This window comes from Camellia sinensis, chromosome 2 (genome assembly GCF_055761805.1).
Source record: "Camellia sinensis isolate YWXY chromosome 2, ASM5576180v1, whole genome shotgun sequence".
NCBI classification, from domain to species: domain Eukaryota; kingdom Viridiplantae; phylum Streptophyta; class Magnoliopsida; order Ericales; family Theaceae; genus Camellia; species Camellia sinensis.
In genome coordinates, this window is record NC_138962.1 from 16,153,892 (window position 1) to 16,169,717 (window position 15,826).

The window sequence follows — 15,826 nt, forward strand, 5'->3', positions numbered from 1 at the left end:
AAATGCCATTTTGCATTTTGCTTCGGGGGCGCTGCCCCTCGACCACGCCTAGGCGCTGCCCTGGACCGCAAAGGGGCGCTGCCCCCTGGACCCCCGCGAGCTAACCGGGCAGCTTGATCCCCGTCATAATCAGCGAAGTGGTAATCTTGAAAGTACTAACATCACAAACTTCTTTGTAATGCACAATTCGGGTTGGATTCGCATCTAAACACTAAAATAAAAAGTGCGAAAATAAATACAACTTAAAGAAGTTTTGTCAAACGGAATTGCCAAAAATAAAAACCTAACAGAAGTGATTATATTTATCTGTAAAACAATAAAGAAAAGAATGAAAAGGAACATTTGCTTCACACAAGTAACCTCATTTTACACAAAAACTTCATTAGTACGGGGCATGTCAATATTACATTCTTCATAAATCAAGCTACAATCAAAATTACACTATTTTTTTTCAGAACTACCTAAAAATCTCAAGTACATTTCATGCAAGCCAATAATCTGTCATAAACCTTACGAATACCACGAGGCAATTACAACCGATTCAAAAGGCACTCATTCTAAAAATAATAAGCTGCCCATTACAAATGCCTAAACTACATCCACACTATCAAAAGTGTATTATCAATCATTATAGATGCAAGAGTTTGTCAAATTGAGATGCTTGCCAAGTCGGTTGCCTTGTAAAACGACTCCACATATGATACTCCTGTAAAACTTGGGCTTAACCAGCCTTCCCAAGATGTAGGCTCTTGACCTCATCACAAACGTCAGATTGAGAGGCACTGATACACTCTCGAGGTGACTAATAGCCCCACTAAGAAGTGGAATACCACCATACAACGGCACTTGATGTCCCAAAACCAGAGTCATTACCATCCGCTGACTCTTCCTTGATTGATAGAACTTTTTCATCTAATTCAAAATGATAATGAAACAAAACAACATTAATTAGAAGACTAATGTTGGGCATTAAATGGAAAGAAGAAAAGGAAAAAAAAAAAACGATTCCATCACAACAATTGTTGTGCCATTCAAGAATATATGAGTTAGGTAGAGTGGCTATTTGTTTCAAACCAAAAGACATGTCTTTTAACTAAAAGCATCTATTACAAAATTATTTCTTTTGTACAAGTGGTCCTGAAGTTCTTTAAAGACACAGCTACCCTACAAATTCATTACATAGTTCATAATATAGTAATATACAACTAGTCTTTCTCATCAACATCATTCTATAATGCTATTGCTATTCCACTGAGTGTTTTTAGACAATCAATTCATATGACACCCTCATTTTCTGTTACCGATTGTGCAACGTGAATGAGATTTATGTATTGTATTTTGGAGCCTTAAAATTTATCTACCAATATCTTGACAAAAGGAGGCAAATACATAACCTCTCACCGTGTCGTGATTTGTATTCTTTCCCTTTTTATTCAATTTGAATAATTACATTGTTCACATATTTTTAGAATTCAATGCTTTAATTCTTTATTGATATTTTATTTTTTATTTTTGATAGTTTATTTACTATTAGTGTTTGATCATACCCTTGAATTATGTTTGATCATTTACTACTAAAAACTACTTTACTATTAGTTTTTAACAGTGTTTGATCATACTTTTGAATTATTTGTTAAATGATTTTGATAGTACATTTGGAATTATTTTTCGAATGATTTTGATAGTACATCTATAAAAAAAACAAGTACTTTTGTAACAATCTAACAAATTTTAAACCATCCAATCACGTAGAATGCATTTAAAGTTATTGGTGGATCATCAATGTTGGCATCATTCAAGCCTGTTAGCCAAACCCATTTTAAAAGTTGGGTTAGTCAAATTTTATAATAAATGTAAGGAAGATTAGAAAGAATTGTACCTAACCCAACTGTGGCACAAGATGCCACGGCCCACACCTGTCCCCACATAAATGCCAACCAAGTGGGCCTCATTTGACCCGCTAAACGAAGAACCAATCAGTATGCTGCAGTCTTTGCAGCCTTCCAAATCACACGTTTCTAGGCAACACATAATAACTCTATAAAAAATCAATAGGCACGAGATACGCAGGTCTTAGCCTAAATTTGAGAACACTAAGGTCAAGTTTGGCTACAAAGGAAAAAGTGCACTTATTTTATCTTTTTATCTTTTTTGGGTCACATCAATCAACATCTCCTCTCTACTTTTTTTACACATAATACAAAAAAAGTCAAAAAGTGCACTTATTTAGTCTTTCCAAACTAGGCCTAAATAAGTGTACTTTTTGACTTTTTATGAAATATGAATTGAATTTGGATTGGGTTTGAAGTGATGTATTAGAGAGGTGATGTGACTTAAATAAGATGATGTGATTTAAATAGGATAGTGACTTTTTGACTTTTTAAGGGTTGGTTTGGGATGTCTTAAAAAAGTGCACTTTTTGACTTATTGGTGGGTTTGGGTTGGGTTTGGATTGGGTTTGATGTGATGTGTTAGAGAGGTGATGTGATTTAAATAAGATGATGTGACTTAAATAAGATAGTGACTTTTTGACTTTTTGACTTATTTAGTACATGCCAAACTAGCCCTAAATTTTTTAAAAGATGCTAAACTTAGCCTTAATTTCTTCTATCTCTTCCAAAACATTCAAAATAGTTTGCAATATATCTTTAGATTTTTATAATTTCACGGGACTGAATGGTGCCATGAGATACTCAGTCTACAATTCTTCAATTAAGTTCATTTTCATCTTATAAACTCTTGTCGTTTTACTATTTCTTCTTCAAATTATTAATTTTATCTATTTAATATTTAAATTTCCTGATTTTAGAAATGATAAATCCGTCCTAAGTGATAATGGTCGAAACCTAACCAAATGAACAAAGGCCCCTTTTGGCATATGGGTTAAAAGTTGACATTGACTTTTTTGAGTCGCATCATTTCTCTATTTTTTTTTTTTGTACCTTTTTAAAAAAAAATTTCAACAAAAGTTAAAAAATTAATTTTTAACCTACTTCCCAAAATAAGTCAAAAAGGTGATTTTACAATTTCAAAAACCAAAATCATAAAGTACAACCCAAAAACCCATCTTCTTATATACACTGGATTGAACACTTACATCTTACAACTAAACACTCCTATATTCTCCTCCTTGCCTCATTTCAAAATAGTGAATTAAAAAAATAAGTGTTTAATCATATAATTTAAGTCATTCAAAATTTGACATGACCATTTCACCTATCAAATTAGGCTTTAATGTACTGATTCAGACAACTAAAAAATTAGGAACTAAATAGATGAAATGAAACCAATAGTTTATAGATGAATAAAAGTGAAATAACCCTAAATTCTTCTCTCTCTCTCTCTCTCTCTTCCAAAAACATTCAAAACTGTTGCATAAAATCTAGAGATTTTTTAAAATTTTGAAGTTTCATGATTTTTGAGTGTTTTGAGACAGGCCAACCTGATAAGTACCAACTCAGCTCCAACTGAGCAACCTTAAAAGGTTGCACACTATAACAGGACCCTAAAATTTATCTACCAATATCTTGACAAAAGGAGGCAAATACATAACCTCTCACCGTGTCATGATTTGTATTCTTTCCCTTCTTATTCAATTTGAATAATTACATTGTTCACATCTTTTTAGAATTCAATGCTTTAATTCTTTATTGATATTTTATTTTTTATTTTTGATAGTTTATTTACTATTAGTGTTTAATCATACCCTTGAATTATGTTTGATCATTTACTACTACAAAACTATTTTACTATTAATTTTTGATAGTGTTTGATCATACTTTCGAATTATTTGTTGAATGATTTTGATAGTACATTTGGAATTATTTCTTGAATGATTTTGATAGTCCATCTATAAAAAAATAAGTACTTTTGTAACAATCTAACAAATTTTAAACCATCCAATCAGGTAGAATGCATTTAAAGTTATTGGTGGATCATCAATGTTGGCATCATTCAAGCCTGTTAGCCAAACCCATTTTAAAAGTTGGGTTAGTCAAATTTTATAATAAATGTAAGGAAGATTAGAAAGAATTGTACCTAACCCAACTGTGGCACATGATGCCACGGCCCACACCTGTCCCCACATAAATGCCAACCAAGTGGCCCTCATTTGACCGTCTAAACGAAGAACCAATCAGTATGCTGCAGTCTTTGCAGCCTTCCAAATCACACGTTTCTAGGCAACATATAATAATGCTCTATAAAAAATCAATAGGCACGAGATACGCAGGTCTTAGGCTAAGTTTGAAAAGACTAATGCTGTGTTTGGTTGGAGTTTTTGAGGTGGGATTTGGAAAAGGAATGAGAAATGTAATCCTATTTACGTTTGGTTATAATAAAAAAATATATGGGAAAAGAAATGGGGTGAGAAATAAATAAAGAAATAAGATACCTTTTAGGACATTAATTCTATTTTATAACCAACACAACCAAACATAGTTGGGATTTGGAATTCTATTAATTCTTTCTCCTTTTCCTTTCATTTCCATTTCCCTTCCCAAATCCCCCAACCAAACACAGCGTAAATAAATATATTTTTTGACTTTTTATGAAATATAGATTGGATTTGAATTGGGTTTGAAGTGATGTGTTAGAGAAGTGATGTGACTTAAATAAGATGATGTGACTTAAATAGGATAGTAACTTTTTGACTTTTTAAATTTTTTAAAAGATGCTAAACTTAGCCTTAATTTCTTCTATCTCTTCCAAAACATCCAAAATAGTTTGCAATATATCTTTAGATTTTTATAATTTCACGGGACTGAATGGTGCCATGAGATACTCAGTCTACAATTCTTCAATTAAGTTCATTTTCATCTTATAAACTCTTGTCGTTTTACTATTTCTTCTTCAAATTATTAATTTTATCTATTTAATATTTAAATTTCCTGATTTTAGAAATGATAAATCCGTCCTCAGCGATAATGGTCCAAACCTAACCAAATGAACAAAGGCCCCTTTTGGCATATGGGTTAAAAGTTGACATTGACTTTTTTGAGTCGCATTATTTCTCTATTTTTTTTTTTGTACCTTTTTAAAAAAAAATTCAACAAAAGTTAAAAAATTAAATTTTAACCTACTTCCCAAAATAAGTCAAAAAGGTGATTTTACAATTTCAAAAACCAAAATCATAAAGTACAACCCAAAAACCCATCTTCTTATATACACTGGATTGAACACTTACATCTTACAACTAACCACTCCTATATTCTCCTCCTTGCCTCATTTCAAAATAGTGAATTAAAAAAATAAGTGTTTAATCATATAATTTAAGTCATTCAAAGGCCCTGTTTGGTAGAGCTGTGGGAAAGTACTTATAGCTTATGCCTAAACAGCTTATAGCTTATAACTTTCAGCTTAAGCTGATTTCCAGCTTATTCTTAAAGCATCTCCTGCCCCACTCAAAGAATAAGCTGTTTTCTGACTTCCACAAAGCTATAAGCTATAAACTATAAGCTAAACCAAACACATCAAAATAGCTTAAATTAAGCTGAAAGCTGAAATAAGCTGAAATTAAGCTGTACCAAACAGGGCCAAAATTTGAAATGACCATTTCACCTATCAAATTAGGCTTGAATGTACTGATTCAGACAACTAAAAAATTAGGAACTAAATAGATGAAATGAAACCAATAGTTTATAGATGAATAAAAGTGAAATAACCCTAAATTCTTCTCTCTCTCTCTCTTCCAAAAACATTCAAAACTGTTGCATCAAATCTAGAGATTTTTTAAAATTTTGAAGTTTCATGATTTTTGAGTGTTTTGAGACAGGCCAACCTGATAAGTACCAACTCAGCTCCAACTGAGCAAAGCGAGACCATGTACCTTACTCATAAATGATTCATCGTTGAAAGTGAATTTGCACTAGAAATTTGAACAAAAGACATTAGTGATGTGCATATATGCGTGTATATATATATGTATGTGTATGTATTGTGGAAAATGGACTTACATATCCAGTAGCAAGCTTGAGCTGGTAATAGTGAAGCTCAAGTGGAGTAGACGTCACATGAACTCCGAAGAAAGTCGCCGGGTTCCTGTAAAAAATCCTGACCGTTGAATTCAGAGTCAGCATATCAGTCGGTACTCCTGTCTGATCCATTCCCGCCTGAATGTCGAAGTTCTGGAACACCATGCTCTACAACACACACCATCACAACTCAAAAAAAAATTTAAAAAAAAAAAAAAATTCATTTCATCCCTATCTGTGTCCATTTTTATTTTATTAATAAATTATTAATTTCATCCATTCAGTTCTTAAATGTCCGATTTCAATTTGTTCACGATTGCATAAATCAACAATAAACTAGCCTAATTTGATTATCCAAAAAATTCATTTTAAATTTTGAATAATTTAACATATAATTATACATCCATCAAATTAATTGATTTGTACAGTAAAAGCTTGGTTGCATAATTTAAGATAATTTATAATAGAAAAGTTTGTAACAATAATTTTTATTTTTTATTTTTTATTTTTTTTTTAATATATAAGGTATGCTGGGCCAACTTATACGCTTTAGACTAAGTGGTTGTTTAGGATATACTAGAAGAAAAAAAAGAGATAAAAAGGATACAACACGAATACTTCTTAAGAATCATCCATCCTAATACCACTATTGTCCAAGCACATTTAACTGTGGAGTTTCCTAAGGCATTTGGGATGATAACGAGGTTAAAGCATATAGATACACAACTGTATGCCGAGTATGCAGTGAGATTTTATTTGGGTGATATAGATACACACTAGTGGCCGGAAGGCCACACTAATGGGCCTGCAGGTGCTGGAAAAACAGGTTTGAAAAGTTACTATTGATCATATTTTGTTTGTTAAACAGTCCTTTCATGGTTAGACAACACTTCTCATTGTGTATATGGATAATATAGTGCTTACAGGATGATTAAAAAAAAAAAAAAATTGTATGTTTGAAATAATTTTTTAATTTTTTATGAAAAAATATATAATAAAATATTATAATAAAATTAAAATAATAATTTCACTCTTTTGACTTTTTAAATTTTTGAATAGTTGAATTTAATTATTTGGCCCTAGTCACTTCCCACAAGCTATCTTGTCTTGAATTAAGATGTTTGTTTCAACTTTTTAAAGTCAACTTATAATTTTTAGTTTTAAAAAAATTATTTTAGACTGTTTGGTTAAATTTATTTCAAACAACTTCTTATTCTAACACTTCTGATTCTAACAGTTTATTTTAACTCAAAAAAGCTGATTCTTGCTCACCCCTTACTTTTGATTATCAGCTTCTGCTGTGGACATGTTAATTTATGATTATACTCTTAAATTTTTTTATTTTTTATTTTTTTAAAAATAGAAAAAGACTCAAATGGACTATAGATTATTATTAGTATTATTTTTTATGAGAAATGTAGACAAACAAAAAATAAAAATTAATTAAAAAAGTTATTTCATAGTTTATTTAACAAAGACTGCTCAGCAACTTAAATCTATAATCCAACAGTTACACCGAAATAGATTAACTTCTGATTAAAGTCATAATCTATAATCTGTTAAGTTATAATTTATAAGCTGTTTTTTTTAATAACTTTTCAATTTTTTCTTTTAATTTATTCCAAGCAACTCTTAAATCCCTACCACTCCGCCTTCCGAAACACGCTTACACCTTGCAGTCCTGGCCACTGAAATATTCATTTATTGATTTAGAGATCCGAACCCCTCCGACCGTAATCGTTACCCCCGTTAGTCCAACCACTTTTGGTTAAAATTTAAATACTAAATAAAAGTGAAATTAACCCCCAAAAATAAATAATAAAATGTGACTGGTGATTGACTGGTGAGTCCATTCAAAAGACTACCGAGTCACTAATGAGTTGATTCGTAGGAAAGAAAACAGTCTAGAACCAAAAAAAACTGACCTTGACAAAGATTTTAGGCTTGTAAGGAGAGCTAGCAGCCAACAAAATCAAAGAGAAGATCGTAAACAGCGCCACGAACGACAACACAAAGCAAACCACGTAGAACCTCATAACCTGACCACCGTCCCCCTCACCATCCCCCTCATCATCATCATCATCACTACCACCACCATCGTCCTCGTCGCCGTCGTGGTGCCGCCGCTGCAACCGCTTCCAGGCGGCGGGGTTCTTGAGGGAGGCGGAAAAGCGAGAGGTGGAGGACTCGCGAGAGTGGTGGATCGGAGAGCAGTGGTAGTGGTGCGGAGAAGCGAAGGGGCTCGAACCGTAAGACATCTTCTCCACATCGTGCTGCGACGGCGACTGCACGTAGTACATCGGCCGCCGTGGGGATCGCGGAGGCGACGACGCGTCTATGCTCGTCACCTCCGAGTCCGATTTCACATGCATTGTCACCGCCATCACCACCACCAATACCTATAGTTGTTTGTATACATATATGTATATATATAAATATATATATACATATAGAGAGAGAGAGAGAGAGATTAGGGCAAGGGGATGGGGATGGGGAAACAGAGGCCTTGAAAAGGAAATGACAGAGACAGAGAGTTGGCTGGGCTGTGTATGTGTATGTGTGCGATAATGGTTTTTGAACGACGAGACGCGTTATACGAAAAGGGGTTTGTTTTGTGCATTTGGGGTTTTACGAGGTTAAATTGTCTTGGTTTAAGATTTAGGAATGGAAACATGTGCGTAGTCTTCACGCTTTTTCCCCTTTTCTGTGTGCACATGCTGTGATTGTAAAGACAAGTTATTGTGGATTTTGGCTATTGTGATTTGTCCATTGTGATGATTTGTTGTGAGGTGGTGGTGTTAACTTCATTGATTCATCTGTATCTGTAGGGTGTGCGTGCTGCGGGTAGTTACGGTTTGACAGAAAAATAAAAATTATATGGTGAATGGTTAATTAATAAAAATATCGTTAGAATTTGTTATTTTTTTTATTAAAAATCAACGATTTAGTTGATAAATAATGGCGGATTTGTCTTGGCAATTCGGACTGATTGGCGGTTTATAAAAAATATAATTCAAATTACAAAATTTAAATCAAAGAGTAAAAAAAAGACGAGAGATACCGTGATGTTAAGCATCTTGCGAAACTTTCTTCTGATGCAGCAAGTGTAGCAACAACATGATAATATCAATGATTATGCCATCAGTTCATTACAAGCATCTGTAGAAGCTACAATGATCAAATACAATACATAAAATTAATATCATTCAGGGTTTACAATAATTGAAAATGTTTACTGTTGAAAAGTATTTAAATTGAAAAGTGAGCTGATGCAAGTTTGCAACATGGCCAGAAAAAAAAAAAAAAAAAAAGATTGAAAAGTGAATTGGAATCCAACTTTATTTTGGATTACTGACATCTTGAATTCCCCTTGACCAGTAATGTAATACTATATTCTAAGGTATAGAACAACAAGCAAACTTAAGTAAAAAAGAATTTTTAGAATCTTATAAAACATGATTTAATAGCGGTGCGGGTCGGTGCGGTTTGGAAGAAAAATAGAAATCGGCGGATTGATAAAAGTGTCACTAGAATTTGCCATTTTTCTTACCAAAAATCGACGGTTCGATTTGCAAATAATAACGAATTTGCTTTGGCGGTGCGGCTCGGTGCAGTTTTGGCGGTTTCGGCGGTATTATGCACACCCCTATATATCTGTGTATCTTTCCAAAAAAAAAAAAAAAAAGAAATCTATATCTATATATCAATCAATCTTTCTATCTATATATTATATAAAAAAATAAAATTTTTAACTTATAAATCTTGTAGGAACTCCAATGTTTCAATTTTAATTTTTTTAATTTTTTAATTTAAAAATAAATAAAAATTCAGTATTTATTGACTTCTCCCACGCCTTTTTGACTTCTCATACACATCATTTCAACTTCTCTCAAACCTATTTAATTATTTTAGAAATAATAATTATTTTTCCTTTTCAACTTCTCTCATACCTATTCAATTATTTTGGAAATAATAATTATCCTTTCTATACTATATATTAAGCAAAAGGGGGTTTTTAACCCCAAGACCTGTGAGAACTTCAATATCCCAATCTGAATTTTTTAAATTTTTTATTAAAAAAAAAACTCAGCATTTATTGATTTGGCCAAAATCTCCCTGATCAGCGTTTATTAACTTTTTTCAATCCATATGTCTTTCCACATGCCTGCATTTATTGATTTGGTCAAAATTCCCTGATCAGCATTTAAAATCCCCTTATATAATAATTATAGATACAATCCGTATATAGTTACTGCAGTACCCTTTTCAACTTTTTCCATACACTATGGTTAGTGATAAGAATTGTTAAATTATTTTTATAAAAAATCTTAAAAAACATAATTTATATATTAAAAAAATCTAAAACAAATATAAATATCTATAATTATCTCGTGCATAGCACGGGTAATAGGCTAGTAATTTATGATTTCAAATGTAAAGATAACAAAAATATTTTATAATCTCTCCATTCTAATTTCTCTCATCGATTTCCAAAAAAAAAAAAAAAAGATTAAAATTTGTCTTCCTTTTTTCTCTCACAAAAAATCAAATAATATTTTTCATGAAAATTGTAGATATCTATCTATATCTCATATATTATATTATAACACAACAAAAAAAAAATTAAAAATCAGATATACAAGCAGATAAAATTAATAAATATAATTTTTATTTATTCATTTAAAATCTTTATTTTGCCTCTAAATATCTAATTTTAAATTTTAAAAATCTTTAAAGTTTATCTAAACAAATATAATATATCTCACACTATCATACTTTAAATCAATAAAACTCACATGTCTATCAGATATCTACATCACATCATAACTTACCTAAATAATAAAAATTAAAAACAAATAGAAACCATACATAAATTAAATTTAAAAAAATATAAACCCACAACTCCATCTTAAATAATTTTTTTTAAAAAAAATAGAAACTACAAAAAAATAAAGAAGATAAGAATTTAGATATAGATCTCAAAAAAATATGATAATATTTACATTTGAATTATGATTTAATAATATAATTATCTATTTGTTTGATGAATATCTATCAAAATTTTAAATCACTTAATGGAACAAATTAATCAATTTTTAAGTCTTATTTAAAGAATAATCTAATTAGTCATCCCAACTCTTAAACTTCGCAGGCAATGCCGAAGGAGCTAACAGCTTAGGCGAAGTGAGATCTAAGTTATTGGGGGTAATATCCTACCACTCCATAAATTTATTTGTTTTTAAAATTTATTTTTTTCTCTGTGTGATTCTCTTTTTCTGTTGTTGGTTTGGTTTTGATTTCGGTTTCGATTTCGGTTTTAGTGAGATTTTTGCGTTTGTTTGCAGGTTTACATGGTGGAAAAAAATTATTGGTGATGATGGTTGCAATCAAAGTATCTATACCCATTATGTGTCAAGGATTTTGAATGGATTTTTATTTTTTTCAATAAAAACCGTAAAATTGAAGCAAAAAAATGGATATCGATTTTTTTATTTTTTATTGTCATTTTATTTTATAGAAAATGTGAAAATTTATTGAGATTTTAAGATTGTATTATAACATTAGATTTTTGTATAACTAGGTAAATTTAAAACTTTTAAATATCATTGTATTTTTTATTTTTATCCTCTTTATATCCTATTATACCATTACTGCTATTTGTTAGTTTGTTAATCATAATTCAATTAATTGAAAATGAAAGCTTAGTATAACTTTTCATATATATCAGTTAATTTATTACCGTTATATTTGTATATAATAACATAATATATAGGGATAATCTCCAAATATAATTTTTATTTTTTTATATGATTAAAATAGTCTATCTTAAAATAGTATATAGAGCAATTAGATGGCTTCTTTTATCCCCAAAAAATCCAATCTATTTTTTTATATATTTTTTAATTTTTTAAATTGAAACATCAGTTGTTTATATCCACAAAACAAAATTGATAAACACAAATCCAAAATCTGCATATTTTTTTCCTTTTTCTTTTATTTTTTTCTTTTTTTTAATAGATAGGATATTTACGAATGAAAAATATTTGACACCTCAAAAAACTTTCCATAATCTGACTTATAGGCCATGTTTGTTTTGTGACTTGAGTGGCCGGATTGGATTACCATGGTTGTGGGTCCCACCCACAGCATGTTTGGTAGTGAAATGGGAGGGCAGATTAATAGTCTAAGAGCATCCACAATGGATGTGTTAGTGATGGTGTTAGTGTCAGTGGCCAAAGTTTAGCTAGCTATAGTAATGTTTGGATCTCACAATGGACGTGTTAACGTGTGTGTTAGTGGTGTGTTAGGTTTAGTTGTTATCTTGTTTGTTATTTGCAGAGAGCGTTGTAGCTGGCAAGGGAAGTGTTTTTTTATCTTACAGGTTAACCGGCAGTTGACCGGCCAATGGCAAAAAAAAATTATTTTATTTTTTGTTTTTTAACTTTTTGGGATTTTTTTTTTGGACTTGAAATTTAATTTCGGGTTTGAAATTTTTTATTAAACTAAATTATTTATTTATTTTATTTATTATATACACATCTATATATATATATATATATATATTTAACACACACCTTAACACATCCCTTAACACATCCATTGCACCATCACTCACTCTCTAAAATTAACAAACTCTTAACACATCTTAACAAGCATTTTTGGGCCCCACTTTTATTACTTTTTGTCATATAACACACCTTAATACACTTTTTTAGCTATCCCATTGTGGATACCCTAAGGGGTTTAGTAATCTCCTTCAGTAAGGGGATTAGCTTGGCTGGGTTTTAGGTGAGATTACGAAAAGAGTGAGGGGATTGAATCTATTTTATATAAAAATTTTATTTTTTTTACCAAGTGCACCTGTTTATTTTAATATTTGTTTTAATTTTTTTAATATAAAAATAATTTATTAATATATTTTATATAAAAATAATTTAACAATCTCACCACTAACCATCTCCCATACTATCATCAAATCAAACATACTTTTACTTAATCCCCTCACTAACAATTCATATATTAACAATCTCTTTATTAACTATCATCTCACTAACAATCTCATCCAACCTAATCCACTAAACAAACGCAGCCATAATGGTGTGGTCATAAGTGTCAATTTTTATACAAATATGAGAAGAGAATTAATCAAATTATACATTTCAACCAACCACATACTCAAATTTTCACTATTTCAAGATGTTATTTCACTATAATTCCAATTAATAGAATTTTCAACATTTAATATTTTTTTATTGAATTATAATTTGATAAAAATTTAAAAAGATGAAGCATTGAAATATTTTTTTTCTTCATCAAAATTGATGAAAAGAAGAAGAAAAAAAAAAAGAAGGGCGGGGGGATAAGAATAAAAGTCCTTTTAAAAATTGATAAAAATTTAATAAAAAAGATAAAATAATTCATATCAAATCAAATTTTTTTTATTCAAGTTTAAAATCAAATTAGATAAAAAAAAATTAAAAGAAAATGATGAAAGGTTAAAAATATTCTAAAACCTTCTTATTCTTAAAGACTAGAAATCCATGTGCATATTATATTCATATTGTATTTTTAGTTATGAAATTAAAACCAAAAGAAATGTAACTTAAATTATTAGATTAATAACAGAAATATCATATCAATTATTGTTAAATATCACTTCATTTCACATTTAATAATAAAATTTTATATTTATCTTAACAGTTATGCTATGTAGCTCGAAACTGCCGAGCTCGAATTTAGCCCGAATTCAAAATGATGTCGTTTCGTCGTTTTGAAATTTTTTTTTTTTTTTCAATAATTGGCAGAAGAAAAATCCAAAAAGAAGAACAAAGAAGAAGAGGAGAGTAGCAGAGAGAGAGAGAGAGAGAGAGAGAGAGAATCATCATCATCAACCACCCAATAAGCCATTCATCTTCAGATCTTCATCAACATCATCATCAACAACCATTCATCTTCAGATCCATAAGGGAAAAAAAAAAAAAACAACCATTCTTCAGATCCAGAACATCTTCATCATCAACAACAACATCTTCATCAATATCACCATCATCATCATCAACACATTTTCAGATCCAAATCCACTATTTTCACATCTTCATCATCATCACCATCATCATCTTCATCGTTTCCAGATCCGGGCTGGAAAAAAAAAAACGGAGGCTCTCCATTCCCTTTTCCCCTCTCTTCTCTTTCTCTCTCTCTCCATCTTCTTCTTCTTCTCTCTTCTCTCTGCTGTCCTCTGTTTCAGACATAAGGAGGAAAAAAAAAAAAGAAACTGCCCAAAACGACATCGTTTTGGGCAGTCAGGAGAGAGAGATTCGAGCTACGAATGATTATTCTTATCTTAATTATAAATTTTAAATTTGTATATTTTCATAACAAGAAGAGGTATATCATAACTAATGTAACCTCATTTAATTAGGTTTGACTTTTTCTTTTTTTTTATATTACAAATTGTCAAAGTTGCACTAAATAGATTTATATATATATATTTTTAAATTTTTTAAACTAATAATTTAAAAAGTTATAAATATAAAAATTAATTTATAAATATCATGTATACCACAAGATAAAATATTAAATTACTTTAACATATTTATAATGATTATTTTTTTAATTTATAAAGTCTCATGCATAGTACGGGTTACCACTAGTATATTATATAAGAAAAAAGAAATTTTTAACCCACAAGCCTTATGAGAGGTCCAATATCTCAACCTCAATTTCTTAATTTTTTGATTTAAAAAAAAAAAAAAACAACAACAACAACTCAACACTTATTGAATTCTCTCAAGTCTTTTTGACTTCTCCCATATATACACTATTTTCAACTTTTCACATACCTATTACAGTCTTTCTCACTTCTACCATACCTTTGGACCCTTTCAACTTCTTCACTTCACTTTTGCGGCATCACTTCTCCAGTCTTTCTTAGTCAATGAGCAATAACATTGAGCAAACAGTGAGCACCCTACCATGAGCAAACAGTGAACTTCTTTAGCCTTGCTTAAAGGAATCATTGAGCAAACAGAGAGCACCCTTTCCTACTATTTTAATGGTTTTTTTTTTAATTGAAGTTATCTCCTTTTGTTTAAAGAGAAAAATGTGGATTTAGTCACTTCAATGGTTCTTTTTTTTTAATGTGATTGTATTGTAGTTAATTCATTGGTTCTTTTTTTTCATTGAATTTTTTTTATTATGAAAAAAATGTGATGTGATTGTAATTTGTTCAACGGTTTTTTTTTTTAATGTGATTTTTAAATGGTTCTTTGTTTTTTAATGTGATTGTTCAATGGTTCTTTTTGTATTATTATAATGTGATTATGGTTGTAGTTATTTCAATAGTTTTTTTTTTAATGTGATTGTAGTTAGTTCAATGATTTTTTTTTTCATTTATTTTTTTTTATTATAAAAAAAATATGATGTGATTGTAGTTAATGTGATTGTATTGTAGTTAGTTCAATGGTTCATTTTTTTTTTCATTTATTTATTTTATTATGGGAAAAATGTGATGTGATTGTAGTTTGTTCAATGGTTCTTTTTTTTTAATGTGATTGTATTGTAGTTAGTTTAATGATTCTTTTCTTCATTTATTTTTTTATTATGGGAAAAATGTGATGTGATTGTAATTTGTTCAATGGTTCTTTTTTTTAATATGATTTAATCTTTTTATTTACTGTGTTAATGGTTCTTCTTTACAATTATTTTTTTTTTATTATGAAAAAAATATGATTGTAATTAGATAGCATAAAAATAATTGTTCTTTTTAACAATGAATTGACTTAATTTGTGATTTTATTTTTAACTCACTGTGTTTTTTTGGGAAAAAAAAAGGGATTGTATTTATTAAGTTC

At 29.9% G+C, this 15,826-nt stretch overlaps 1 protein-coding gene across 1 annotated transcript; it reads right to left on the minus strand.

Annotated features, from left to right (window-relative positions):
* Positions 1-364: 364 nt before the first annotated feature.
* Positions 365-8,601, minus strand: LOC114264787 (uncharacterized). The gene is made up of 3 exons (XM_028205500.2): positions 7,898-8,601; positions 5,955-6,140; positions 365-912 (listed from the first exon to the last, which is right to left on the minus strand). The coding sequence occupies exons 1-3, from the start codon at positions 8,354-8,356 to the stop codon at positions 622-624; spliced, it is 936 nt and encodes a 311-aa protein (XP_028061301.1). The 5' UTR covers positions 8,357-8,601; the 3' UTR covers positions 365-621.
* Between the last annotated feature and the right edge of the window lie 7,225 nt (positions 8,602-15,826).